The 12,925-nt window shown below is 37.8% G+C and overlaps 1 protein-coding gene across 4 annotated transcripts in view; it reads left to right on the top strand.

Annotated features, from left to right (window-relative positions):
• diaph2 (diaphanous-related formin 2) overlaps positions 1 to 12,925 on the top strand; it is a 1,014,494-nt gene that overhangs the window by 90,058 nt on the left and 911,511 nt on the right. For all 4 annotated transcript variants that reach the window (XM_061976707.1, XM_061976705.1, XM_061976704.1 and 1 more), the window contains one exon: positions 5,689 to 5,793. In XM_061976707.1, coding sequence (XP_061832691.1) covers positions 5,689 to 5,793 — 105 coding nt within the window. The remainder of the gene's footprint in view (positions 1 to 5,688; positions 5,794 to 12,925) is intronic.

Genomic DNA, 12,925 nt, shown 5'->3' with positions numbered 1-12,925 from the left:
GTTACACCCTCCGACAACACACCAACGAGGCATGATGTCTCCAAGGTACGGAAAACAGTCGAAAAAAACGGAAAATAACAGAGCTGATTTGACTCGGTGTTTGAGAAAATGGCGGATTGCTTCCCGATGTAACGCCACGTTGTGACGTCATCGCTCCGAGAGCGAATAATAGAAAGGCGTTTAATTCGCCAAAATTCACCCATTTAGAGTTCGGAAATCGGTTAAAAAAATATATGGTCTTTTTTCTGCAACATCAAGGTATATATTGACGCTTACATAGGTCTGGTGATAATGTTCCCCTTTAAACCATAACCAAGCATGAATCACTACAGCTCTTGTCTCAAAGTAGGTGTACTGTCACCACCTGCCACATCACTTATTTTGAGTTTTCTGCTGTTTCCCTGTGTGTAGTGTTTTAGTTCTTGTCTTGCGCTTCTACTTTGGTGGCTTTTTCTCTTCTTTTGGTATTTCCCTGTAGCAGTTTCATGTCTTCCTTTGAGCGATATTTCCCACATCTACTTTGTTTTAGCAATCAAGAATAGTTCAGTTGTTTTTATCCTTCTTTGCGGGGACATTGTTGATTGTCATGTCATGTTTGGATGTACTTTGTGGACGCCGTCTTTGCTCGACAGTAAGTCTTTGCTGTCGTCCAGCATTCTGTTTTAGTTTCGTTCTGCAAAGCCTTCCCTAAGCTTCAATGCCTTTTCTTAGCGGCACTCACCTTTTGTTTATTTTTGGTTTAAGCATTGGATACGACAACAAACCATCGTCGTCTCACAAGACGTGTTTCCGACATCTACAAAGCAATTAGCTACTTGCTGCCACCTACTGATATGGAAGAGTATTACACGGTTACTCTGCCGAACTCTAGACAGCACCGACACTCAACAACGGCAAATTATTTGCAGACTATAATTACTGGTTTGCAAAAAAAATTTTTTAACCCCAAATAAGTGAAATTACATATCTCCCACGGCACAACAGACTGTATCTCACGGCACACTAGTGAAAAACACTGGTCTAAACCATTGAACAACTGTTGTCAAAAAGCATGTTTTTTCGACGTTGTATTTGTGTTGTAGAATATTGGTTGGGAAATGACCAAATTTTGATGATCAAATCAACATTGATTAAAGGTCGTCAAAAAGCATGTTGTTACAACGTTATGTTTGAGTTGCTCAACCTCAGGACGTAATTCAACAAGTTCTCATCGTTGTTTTAATGTCTTGTGCCTGCTGGCTTTGTTCATGTTTTGAGAATACTTTCCCTATAAGAATGAAGTACAAAACCCAAAAGCAGTGAAGTTGGCACGTTGTGTAAATCGTAAAAAAAACAGAATACAATAATTTGCAAATCCTTTTCAACTTCAATTGAATAGACTGCAAAGACAAGATACTTAACGTTCGAACTGGTAAACGTTGTTATTTTTGGCAAATTATAGCTCATTTGGAATTTGGTGCCTGCAACATGTTTCGAAAAAGCTGGCAAAAAAGTTTGAGAAAGTTGAGGAATGCTCATCAAACACTTATTTTGAACAGGCTAATTGGGAACAGGTGGGTGCCGTGATTGGGTATAAAAGCAGCTTCCGTGAAATGCTCAGTCATTCACAAACAAGGATGGGGCGAGGGTCACCACTATGTGAACAAATGCGTGAGCAAATTCTCAAACAGTTTTAAGAAGAACATTTCGCAACAAGCGACTGGAAGGAATGTAGGGATTTCACCATCTGCGGTTCAGAGAATCTGGAGAAATCACTGTACGTAAACGGCAAGGCCGAAAACCAACATTGAAGGCCTGTGACCTTCAATCCCTCAGGCGGTACTGCATCAAAAAGCGACATAAATCGCTCTAAAACATATCCAAAAAGCTCTAATGTTTTATGTACTGTACATGCTGTGAGTATATGCAATGTACTAACAGGCAACACATTATAATAACATGTAATATTCACGCACTTTGCTCATTTTAAGCATTAAGGTTGCACATTGATTTCACGTAGCCTCACATCTTTCTCTACTTCCTTTAGCTAAAAACAACCATTTCTAATATTGGTAAACTTCGTAAGAGCCAACGACGACTACTTTGGGACAAATGATGATCCAGAACCTTCTATATTTGAGCCTGAATATGAGTGACTAGTTTTAGAAGTTAAGCGCTAAGCAGGTCATGCTATTGTGAAACACTAAGCATCATATAGCTGATTTGCTAAGTGCTAATCAAAAAATACAAGTTACGAACATAAAAATTGTATACTGTACAATCTCTGCTCTCATTGGGATGCCGACTCATGGGATGTTTATATCTTTCAGCACAAGACTTCCTTGTGATTACATCCATTTTTCAATCTGTATTAGTCAGCAGGAATGTAAAAAGTCACTACCATATTTGTTTGAAAACATCTTCTAAAAAGTATTCATGCAAAAATTTTAACATTGAAAGTTGTTCATAAACAACTTCAGCATAAACCTTACTCTAGAGCAGGGGTCTCAAACTCAATTTACCTGGGGGCCACTGGATGCAGAAACTGGGCGAGGCTGGGCCGCTAGAAAAGATTTCTTAAAAAAATCTAACATGCACTTTTTAATGAATTCACCTTCTTTGAATGGCTATCCCGCCCTAGCAACATACTTGCCAACCCTCACGATTTTTCCGGGAGACTCCCGAATTTCAGTGCCCCTCCCCACACTCTCCCGGGGCAACCATTCCCCCGAATATGTCCTGATTTTCACCCGGACAATAATATTAAGGGCGTACCGTGATAGCACTGCCTTTAACATCCTCTACAACCTGTCGTCGCGTCCGCTTTTTCACCATACAAACAGCGTGCCGGCCCAGCCACATGTTGTATGAGGCTTCTGCAGACACACACAAGTGAATGCAAGACATACTTGATCCATAGCCATAGATGTCACACCGAGGGTGGCCGTATAAACAACTTTATAACTGTTACAAATTTGCGCCACACTGTGAACCCACAACAAACAAGAATGACAAACACATTTCGGGAGAACATTCGCACGGTATGTCGACATAAACACAACAGAACAAATACCCAGAACACCCTGCAGCCCTAACTCTTCCGGGCTGCAATATGCACCCCTGCTACCACCAAACCCCGCCCCCCCCCCAACCCCTACCGACGCACGGAGGAGGGGGGTTTGATGTGTGGGCGTGCAGGGTTGGGGGGCGGGGTTTGGTGGTAGCGGGGGTGTATATTGCAGCCCGAAAGAGTTAGGGCTGCATGGGATTCTGGGTATTTGTTCTGTTGTGTTTATGTTGTGTTACGGTGTGGATGTTCTCCCGAAATGTGCTTGTCATTCTTGTTTGGTGTGCGTTCACAGTGTGGCACATATTTGTAACAGTGTTAAACTTGTTTATACGGCCACCCTCAGTGTGACCTGTGTGGCTGTTGATCAAGTATGTCTTGCAGTCACTTACGTTTGTGTACAGAAGCCAAATACAACATGTGACTGGGCTGGCACGCTGTTTGTACAGGTTGTAGAGGGAGCTAAAGGCAGTGACATCACGGCACGCCCTTAATATTGTTGTTTGTGTGAAGACATTCGAGAGAATGGTTGCCTTGAAATTCGTGAGTCTCCCGGAAAAATCGGGAGGGTTGCCAAGTATGATGCTGTCAAGCGGCATTCATCTAAAACTTGCGGGCCGCACTAACATTACATTTTCATATTAAGGTGCGGGCCGCAAAATAACGTCTCGCGGGCCGCAATTGGCCCGCGGGCCGCGTGTCTTAGACCCCTGCTCTAGAGTTTGAAAAAAAATGCTGGGAGCAATAGTGTAATAAGCGGTAGAAAATGGATGGATGGATATATATATATATATATATATATATATATATATATATATATATATATATATATATATATATATATATATATATATATATATTTATATGTGTGTGTGTATATATATATATATATATATATATATATATATATATATATATATATATATATATGTATATTATATATATATGTGTATATATATATATATATATATATATATATATATATATATATGTATGTGTGTATATATATATATGTGTGTATATATATATATATATATATATATATATATGTGTATATAACTATATATATATGTGTATATATATATGTATGTATATAATATATATATATGTATGTATGTATGTATATATATATATATATATATATGTATATATATATATATATATATATATATATATGTATATATATATATATGTATATATATATATATGTATATATATATATATATATATGTATGTATGTATACATATGTGTATATATATATATATGTATGTATGTATTTGTGTATGTTTATGTGTATACATGTATATATTTATATATATATACATATGTATGTATGTATGTATGTATATATATATATATATATATATATATATATATATGTATATATGTATGTCGATATGTATATGTATGTATATATGTATATGTGTATATATATGTGCTATATAAAATACAGTTTGATTTGACCTCTCGCGATGTCTTCAGGTCTAAATTTAATTTTAAAGTTGACCAACTTCTCGGTGTATGGCCGCAACCTTCAGCTGTACAAATGTGATGCATGATTTATAATTTAGCATTAACCCTCACCAACCCAGAGGCGACGCAGCAGCTCAAGGACTCAGTATGTCAGTTTAACCTTCCGACAGCCAGCAACCTCTGCAGTGGATTTGTAATAATAAATATAATAATACTACTGATTTAGATTTATATAGCGCTTTTCGAGACACTCAAAGCGCTTTTACAGGGGAAAACTGAGAAGCCCTCATTCATTAACTCCACATTCACACATTAGTGATGGTAAGCTACATTTATAGACACAGCTGCCCTGGGGTAGACTGACCAAAGCATGGCTGCCAATTTGCGTTCACGGCCCCTCCGAGCACCATCACTGACATTCCTACACGACAACGGTCACAACGGCCATGACTATATGGCAGAAGCTGGATTCAAACCAGTAACAGTGTTGTTGTTTTTTTCTGAAATGTTTAACTGTGCCCAAAGAAATTGACCAAAAAAACGAATGCCCGCCGGTTATATTTTTCTAGATACACTATATTGCCAAGAGTATTTGACCACCTGCCTTGGCTCACATATGAACTTGAAGTGCCATCCCACTCCTAACCCATAGGGTTCTATATTAAGTCAGTCCACCTTTTGCAGCTATTACAGCTTCAACTCTTCTGGGAAGGCTGTCCACAAGGTTGCGGAGTGTGTTTGTAGGAATTTGGTGAGGTCACACACTGATGTTGGTCGTTCTAATTCATCCAAAGGTGTTCTATCGTGTTCAGGTCAGGACTCTGTGCAGGCCAGTCAAGTTCATCCACACCAGACTCTGTCATCCATGTCTTTATGGACGTTTATGCACAGGTGGCATCCTATGACAGTTCCACGTTGGAAATCACCGAGCTCCTGAGAGCGGCCCATTCTTTCACAAATGTTTGTAGAAACAGTCTCCATGCCTAAGTGCTACATTTTATACACCTGATTCTGATCATTTGGATGGGTGGCCAAATACTTTTGGCAATACAGTGTATCTGCATTTGACTCTATTTTCTTACTTTTTTGCCCAACAAACATTGTTATGAAGCCTACTGATGACTTTGATTGTGGCTAATAACACAATCTGTGCATCCGCTGCCAACAGGAGGATATGAATCTGAATGAAGAGCGAAAGGCCCCCCTTCGCGGGAAGGATCTGAGCACCAAACGGGAGATGGTGGTCCAGTACATCTCAGCCACAGCCAAATCTGTAAGTCAAAGACGGCCGGACGCAAAGTGAAGTGTGCTCGCCCCAATGACTGTAGATGTTGTGATGAATCTCCAGAATGAGTTCAGTCTGATTCCTCTGCATATGGCTTCCCTCACGCACTCACTTCTGTCAAATCTCCACCCTTCACGCTTCCTTCATCTTCTAGTTTCATTTATTTTCCCCGCGCCCATCATCCTTTTTTTTTTTTGCCCCGTTGTGCTGCAATTTGCCGTTGTAGGCTGCCATCACTCGGTAACCGTAGGCCACTCACTCACAGACTCACTCAATGCTCGGTGGACGGTCAGTGCTTCTTCAGCCGTATGCTTGCATGCACATTGTTTGGTGGGTTACTGGCCCGATCTTGCATGTTTCTTTGGAGCATTTTAAATGGCCACTGGGTCTTTTTCCATTTAGTAAACTGGTGCAATCTTGAATTAAGCAGTTACAAAAACAGTCACCACAAGCAATTTTTGAAATATAACTTATGCAAACTGTTTCTTTTGGTCTACCTGGGAGTGTTTTGAATAGGTTATGAACACTCTATCAGAGGGTTAGTCTTAAACTGGATAAGAAGTTATCTAATGAACAGGAAACAATATGTGAAGCTAGGCCAGGGGTCGGCAACCCGCGGCTCCGGAGCCGCATGCGGCTCTTTGATCACTCTGATGCGGCTCAGCAGCTTACTTGCTGAACTCCCCAATTTTCCCGTGAGACTTCCGGATTTCAGTGCCACTCGCAGAAAACTCCCGGGATCAGAATTCACTGATTTTCACCCTTACAGCTATAATAAGGGCGTGCCGTGATGTTACAACATTTGGCGCCCTCTACAATCTGTATTAACAGCGTGCCAGCCCAACACTTGTTATACAATATACATCTTCTGCTTGCACACGTACGTGACAGCAAGGCATACTTGGTCAACAGCCACACAGGTCACACTGACGGTGACCATATAAAACAACTTTAACACTCTTACTAATAATGCGCCACACTTTGAACCAAAACCAAACAAGAATGACAAACACATTTCGGGAGAACATCTGCACCTTAACACAACATAAACACAACAGAACAAACACCCAGAATCCCATGCAGCCCTAATTCTTCCGGGATACATTATACACCCCTGCTACCACCAAACCCCGCCCCTACCCCCTCTCTCTGTGCGACGGTTGAGGTGGGCGGGGTTTGGTAGCGGGGGTGTATAATGTATCCCGGAAAAGTTAGGGCTGCATGGGATTCTGGGTATTTGTCTTGTTGTGTTTATGTTGTGTTACGGTGCAGATGTTCTCCCGAAATGTGTTTGTCATTCTTGTTTGGTGTGGGTTCACAGTGTGGCGCATTATTAGTAAGAGTGTTAAAGTTGTTTTATACCGCCACCGTCAGTGTAACCTGTGTGGTTGTTGAGCAAGTATGCCTTGCTGTCACCTATGTGAGCAAGCGGAAGCCCCATACAACATGTGGCTGATCAGGCACGCTGGTTGTAGTGGGCGCTATATGCTGAACCATCACAGCACGCATGACGCTGACAAGCGCTATTCAGTTAGAACCCGCGTGCCGCACCAGGTTAAAAATTCCATGTAAAGGTGTGGGCAGCGTGTCTGAGACCCCTTTGTATGCAGTGTTAATTCATTTAAAATTTCAAAAATTTTTGCGGCTCCCATTGTTTTCTATAATTTGTGAAACTGGTCAAAATGGCTCTTTGACTGGTAAAGGTTGCCGACCCCTGAGCTAGGCGAACACACGTCTACAACGCTAAATATATCCTGTGGTGTACCTCAGGGATCAATACTAGGACCTAAATGATTCAATCTCTATATAAATGACATTTGTAAAATTACAAAAGATTTAAAGTTAGTATTATTTGCGGATGATACAACAGCGTTTTGTTCAGGAGAGAACACACAGAAGATACTACAAATAATAACAGAAGAAATTAACAAATTAAAAAGATGGTTTGACAAAAACAGACTATCGTTGAATCTCAGTAAAACTAAAATAATGCTATTTGGTAACAGTAGAAGAGAAAGTCGAACACAAATACAAATAGACGGAATAGAAATTGAAAGAGTAAATGAAACCAAATTTCCAGGTATAATGATTGATGATAAATTGAACTGGAAATCTCACGTAAAAAATATACAACATAAAGTAGCAAGAAACACGTCAATAATGAATAAAGCAAAACATGGTCTAGACAAAAAAAAAATCACTTCATATTCTCTACTGCTCACTAGTGTTACCATATCTGAGTTACTGTGTAGAAATATGGGGAAATAATTACAAAAGTACACTTCATTCATTAACGGTGTTAAAAAAAAGATCAGTTAGAATAATACATAATGTTGGATGTAGAGAACATACAAATAATTTATTTATTGAATCAAAGATACTGAAATTCCACGACATAGTGAATTTGCAAACAGCTAAAATTATACACAAAGCAAACTATAACCTGCTACCCACGAATATACAACAATTATTCTCAAAAAAAAAGGAGAAATATAATCTTAGAGAGAAATGTAATTTAAAACATTTGTACGCACGTACAACACTTAAGACCTTCAGTATATCAGTATGTGGAATTAAATTATGGAATGGATTAAGCAAAGCAATCAAACAATGTACTAATATGATCCACATCAAGAAACTCTTCAAACTTAAAGTGTTTACAAAGTACAAAGAAGAAGAACCATGATAAACATTCTGTATTTATTTAATTCATCCATTCTTTCACTCTCAAAATAATCTTACTTATCTCATCATATGAAATGTAACTTACTTCACCAATTATCATTTATTTACTTATTTTTATTGTGATTACTTATGGAGTATATTGTGAATAAATTGAGAACAGGAAGTGAACCAAAGTTTTAGCAACTGTTATGTAAAAGAAAAGGCGTAGGATTAAATAAGCTCTGCTTCTTCCTACTCCTTTTCGAACATGTTGAAAAGAGAAACGGGAGATTGTGATGTATCATGTTGTATGCTTGCATGTTCGAAATAAACTCAAACTCAACTCAACTCAACTCTAATACAGGGGTGTATCAGGCCCGCGGGATAAGTTTGCTACGTATAAAAATTAATCTGTAAATTTTTTAATGAAAGAAACAGATGTTCTAAATGTGTCCACTGGATGTCGCAATACCAATTCTTTGGATTTTTGTAGATGATGCTTCATATGTACAAAATAGACCACATGATGTCAGTACATCGGTCGAGGAAAATGATCAAACTACATAAATAACATTCGGTAATTTGGTTTTGATATAATTTTTTTATCTTGATAGATTGAATTTTAACACCAATGAGTTGACTGATGAACATTATCACAGAATTTGTTCGGAAAATATAAATAACGACAAATAAATTATAAACCGCAACACGTAAGACAACATTATGATTTGTACATTTGTGCTTGTTCTATTTTTAACCAAAAAAAAAACATTCTGAAGTTGTCTTTATTTTTAAGTTATCGTGCCGTGATTTCACTTGGGAGTAGATTTTTCTCCATGTGGCCCCCGATCTAAAATTAGTTTGACACCCCTGCTCTAATACAAATATTATAATAACAATTAGGGATGAACATTTCATTCGTTATTATCGTGGTATTTTTAAATGTGCTTACAATTTTGAAATCTTTTCACCAAGTTTTATTGAAAAAAAAGAACAACACTAACACTATCTAAAATAATTTATTTTTTATAAGGTAACATTGTGCTTCATGTAACTCAAGTATAAATTGAAACCAAATGAAAGCAACACAAGTGCGTAGTATAATGGCAAAAACAAAATAATAACATAAATAGATGAAAATAAATGTGAGAATTGTGCAAGATGGCACCTTATGGTTATAAGGGATAAACAATTAAAACAAATGTAACAATTTTGCAAGATGGCACTTGAAGACGTAACTGCACTTTTTGTCCATATAGATACACATAGTGTTTATATATGAGATTTGATCTAGTCATACACATACAGTAGGGCTGCACCATTATGGCCAAAATAATAATCACGATTATTGATTATGTTAGTTAAAACGGGTGTGAACGCGACGACATCATGCAATTTGTAATGTCTAATTAAAAGGCTATAGATAAATACATTTAAAGACAATGTTTGTGTTTGTTCATTAATAGTATCAATGTGTCAGCTTTTTCTCATTACATATTGCCTTTATCTCTATTTTTACATTTTGATAGAGTGGCATCTTTTTCAGTTATGTAAATTTACATGTACATGCATCTATTAAGAGTTTGAGCAGAAGTATGTCATATAGGAATTATCTATACACCATAATGCTATGTCACATGAATGTTTTTTAAAGTAATACCTTTGTAAAATGGAAAAAACAAACAAGTAATGTAAAAAAAACCAAAAAAAAACATGGTGTTTACTTTTTGATATAATTATAAAACACAAAACAATTTGGCTCATGCAGATAAAGTCAAATAAACAAGCTTTGAGGTAGAAAATGGATGGATGGATGTGGTTTAGTGCAGCGGTTTGGCCCAAAAAAATAAACAGGAGTTATACCTCCCACATTTAATACGCAATCTTTGTATTTTACTTTTCGATGAGATGACAAAACATTTTAGCTCGTATTGATGTTATTGGTACACTAACAACATTAGCAGTTATTTAGCGGACAAGTGACAATCGCAGTAAACAAAGTAAATACTTTATAAACCAGTTGTGGTAGCGTTCCCGAAACACAGCCTGCTGCCTGTTTTGTCAAGTTATTAACGCTCAGTCACAGCAGGTGAGTGGACGCTGTGTTGCAAAAAGGAAATCAACATCAAATATTTTTGTATGTGTATGTCCCCGATATTGTCCACACTTGTCACCATCTAACAGCAGTGCGCTCTTTAACGCACGGCGAGACTCCACGCTACGGAAGTGAAGCGAGGGAGATAAACTGAAATGAAACCTTTGGTTCCGTTTACTCCGAGGGAAAAACTCCTGGTGCATGGTGCGTGTAGTTGCTTTGTGCCGTGTTTTCTCGAGCCAAACGGCGCTGGTGCGCATGCGGAGACTTCCTTTCCAGGAAGTAAGCAGTGTTGCCTAAAATGCAATAATAAATGCATTTTTTTTGATAATTAAAAATATAAACGGTATTTTACCGCAGTAGATCATTATACCGTTTACCGTTACATCCCTAATAACAATATTAACTAAGATTGTGTAATCCCTTTATTAAAAACAAAAAGGATAGAAAAAGGGAAATTAATTTGTCTCACCCTCCACTAGCTTCCAAAACTGCAAAGCATCATCATTTATTAGCCTCCTCATTGCGATGGTAATTAACCGGCGTTATTGATAATGATGATTTTATTTTTTTTGTCAGAGTTGATTGAATTCCTCACCGGGCTCATTATTCTTGTGTGTGAGTAATTGTTTTATTTAAATGGATATTAATCCGTGTAGTCAAAAGACAAGAGAACAAAACTTGAAGTCTCCCAGCACGCCTTGATTACTTTCATTAGGACTTGAAGCAGAAAAAAGAAGACTAGGTGGGTGGGGAGGCTCGAATGTCAGTTTTGACATATCAGTGCGTGTCACAGGGGGTAGCTTCTGGCGCTGAAAAGTGTACCTAGCCTTTGTTGAAGTGCCTCCAGCCTCCGTTCGCTTTAATGGTGCCGAGGGGGACGGCTTAAGTTTGACTTTTCAGATCCAATTTTACCAATGTGAGGGTAATGAAGTAGATAAAAGGGTGGTACTTGCAAAACAAACTATTTGTGAGAACCATTGGCTAAGGCCATAACGGAGATGGACATTTGACTAAATATTAGGGATGTCCGATAATATCGAACTGCCGATATTATTGGCCGATAAATGCTTTAAAATGTAATATCTGAAATTATCGGTATCGGTTTCAAAATTATCGGTATCAGTTTCAAAAAGTAAAATTCATAACTTTTTAAAACGCTGCTCTGTACACGGACGTAGGGAGAAGTACAGAGCGCCAATAAACCTTAAAGGCCCTGTCTTTGCGTGCCGGCCCAATCACATAATATCTACGGCTTATCACACACACAACAGTCATACAGGTCACACTGAGGGTGGCCGTATAAACAACTTTAACACTGTTACGAATATGCGCCACACTGTGAACGCACACCAAACAAGAATGACAAACACATTTCGGGAGAACATCCGCACCGTATCACAACATAAACACAACAGAACAAATACCCAGAACCCCTTGCAGCACTAACTCTTCCGGGACGCTACAATATCCACCCCCCAACCTCGCCCACCTCAACCTCCTCATGCTCTCTCAGGGAGAGCATGTCCCAAATTCCAAGCTGCTGTTTTAGACTTAGACTTAGACTTCCTTTTTACTGTCATTCAAATTTGAACTTTACAGCACAGATAAGAACGAAATTTCGTTACATAAGCTCATGGTCGTGCAGGATAAAAAAGCAATAAGGTGCATACATAAATAAATAAATATATATATAAATAATATATATAATATATATATATATATATAAAATGAATAAATATATATAAATATATATAAATAAATAAATAGATTACTGTACGGATAAATATATTGCACTTTTTCATATGCGTCCACGTATGTGAAAAAGTGAGGCATGTTAAAGAAATAATGCACTTTGTGACTTCAATAATAAATATGGCAGTGCCATGTTGGCATTTTTTTTATCCATAACATGAGTTGATTTATTTTGGAAAACCTTGTTACATTGTTTAATGCATACAGTGGGGCATCACAACAAAATTAGGAATAATAATGTGTTAATTCCACGACTGTATATATCGGTATCAGTTGATATCGGAATCGGTAATTAAGAGTTGGACAATATCGGATATCGGCAAAAATGCTATTATCGGACATCTCTACTAAATATCCATGATCAACATTTACTTGACAATGGAGAAATGGAAAATATATATTTTTTATTTATAACACATTTTTTGATAAAACAATCGTTGTCTTTAAGACAGCAAACTAGTTCCATCTATCCATTTTCTACCGCTTGTCCCTTTTGGGGTTGCGGGGCCACTCGTGAAGAGTGCCTGTACAGCACCTCTGCTGGTGGCTGCCGAGTAGTGCACTCAATTGAAATCATTCTTCATGAACAGTTTTGGATTTATTATT

This window comes from Nerophis lumbriciformis, linkage group LG16 (assembly GCF_033978685.3).
Source record: "Nerophis lumbriciformis linkage group LG16, RoL_Nlum_v2.1, whole genome shotgun sequence".
Taxonomy (NCBI): Eukaryota; Metazoa; Chordata; class Actinopteri; order Syngnathiformes; family Syngnathidae; genus Nerophis; species Nerophis lumbriciformis.
This window is presented reverse-complemented; position numbering and strand designations above follow the sequence as displayed.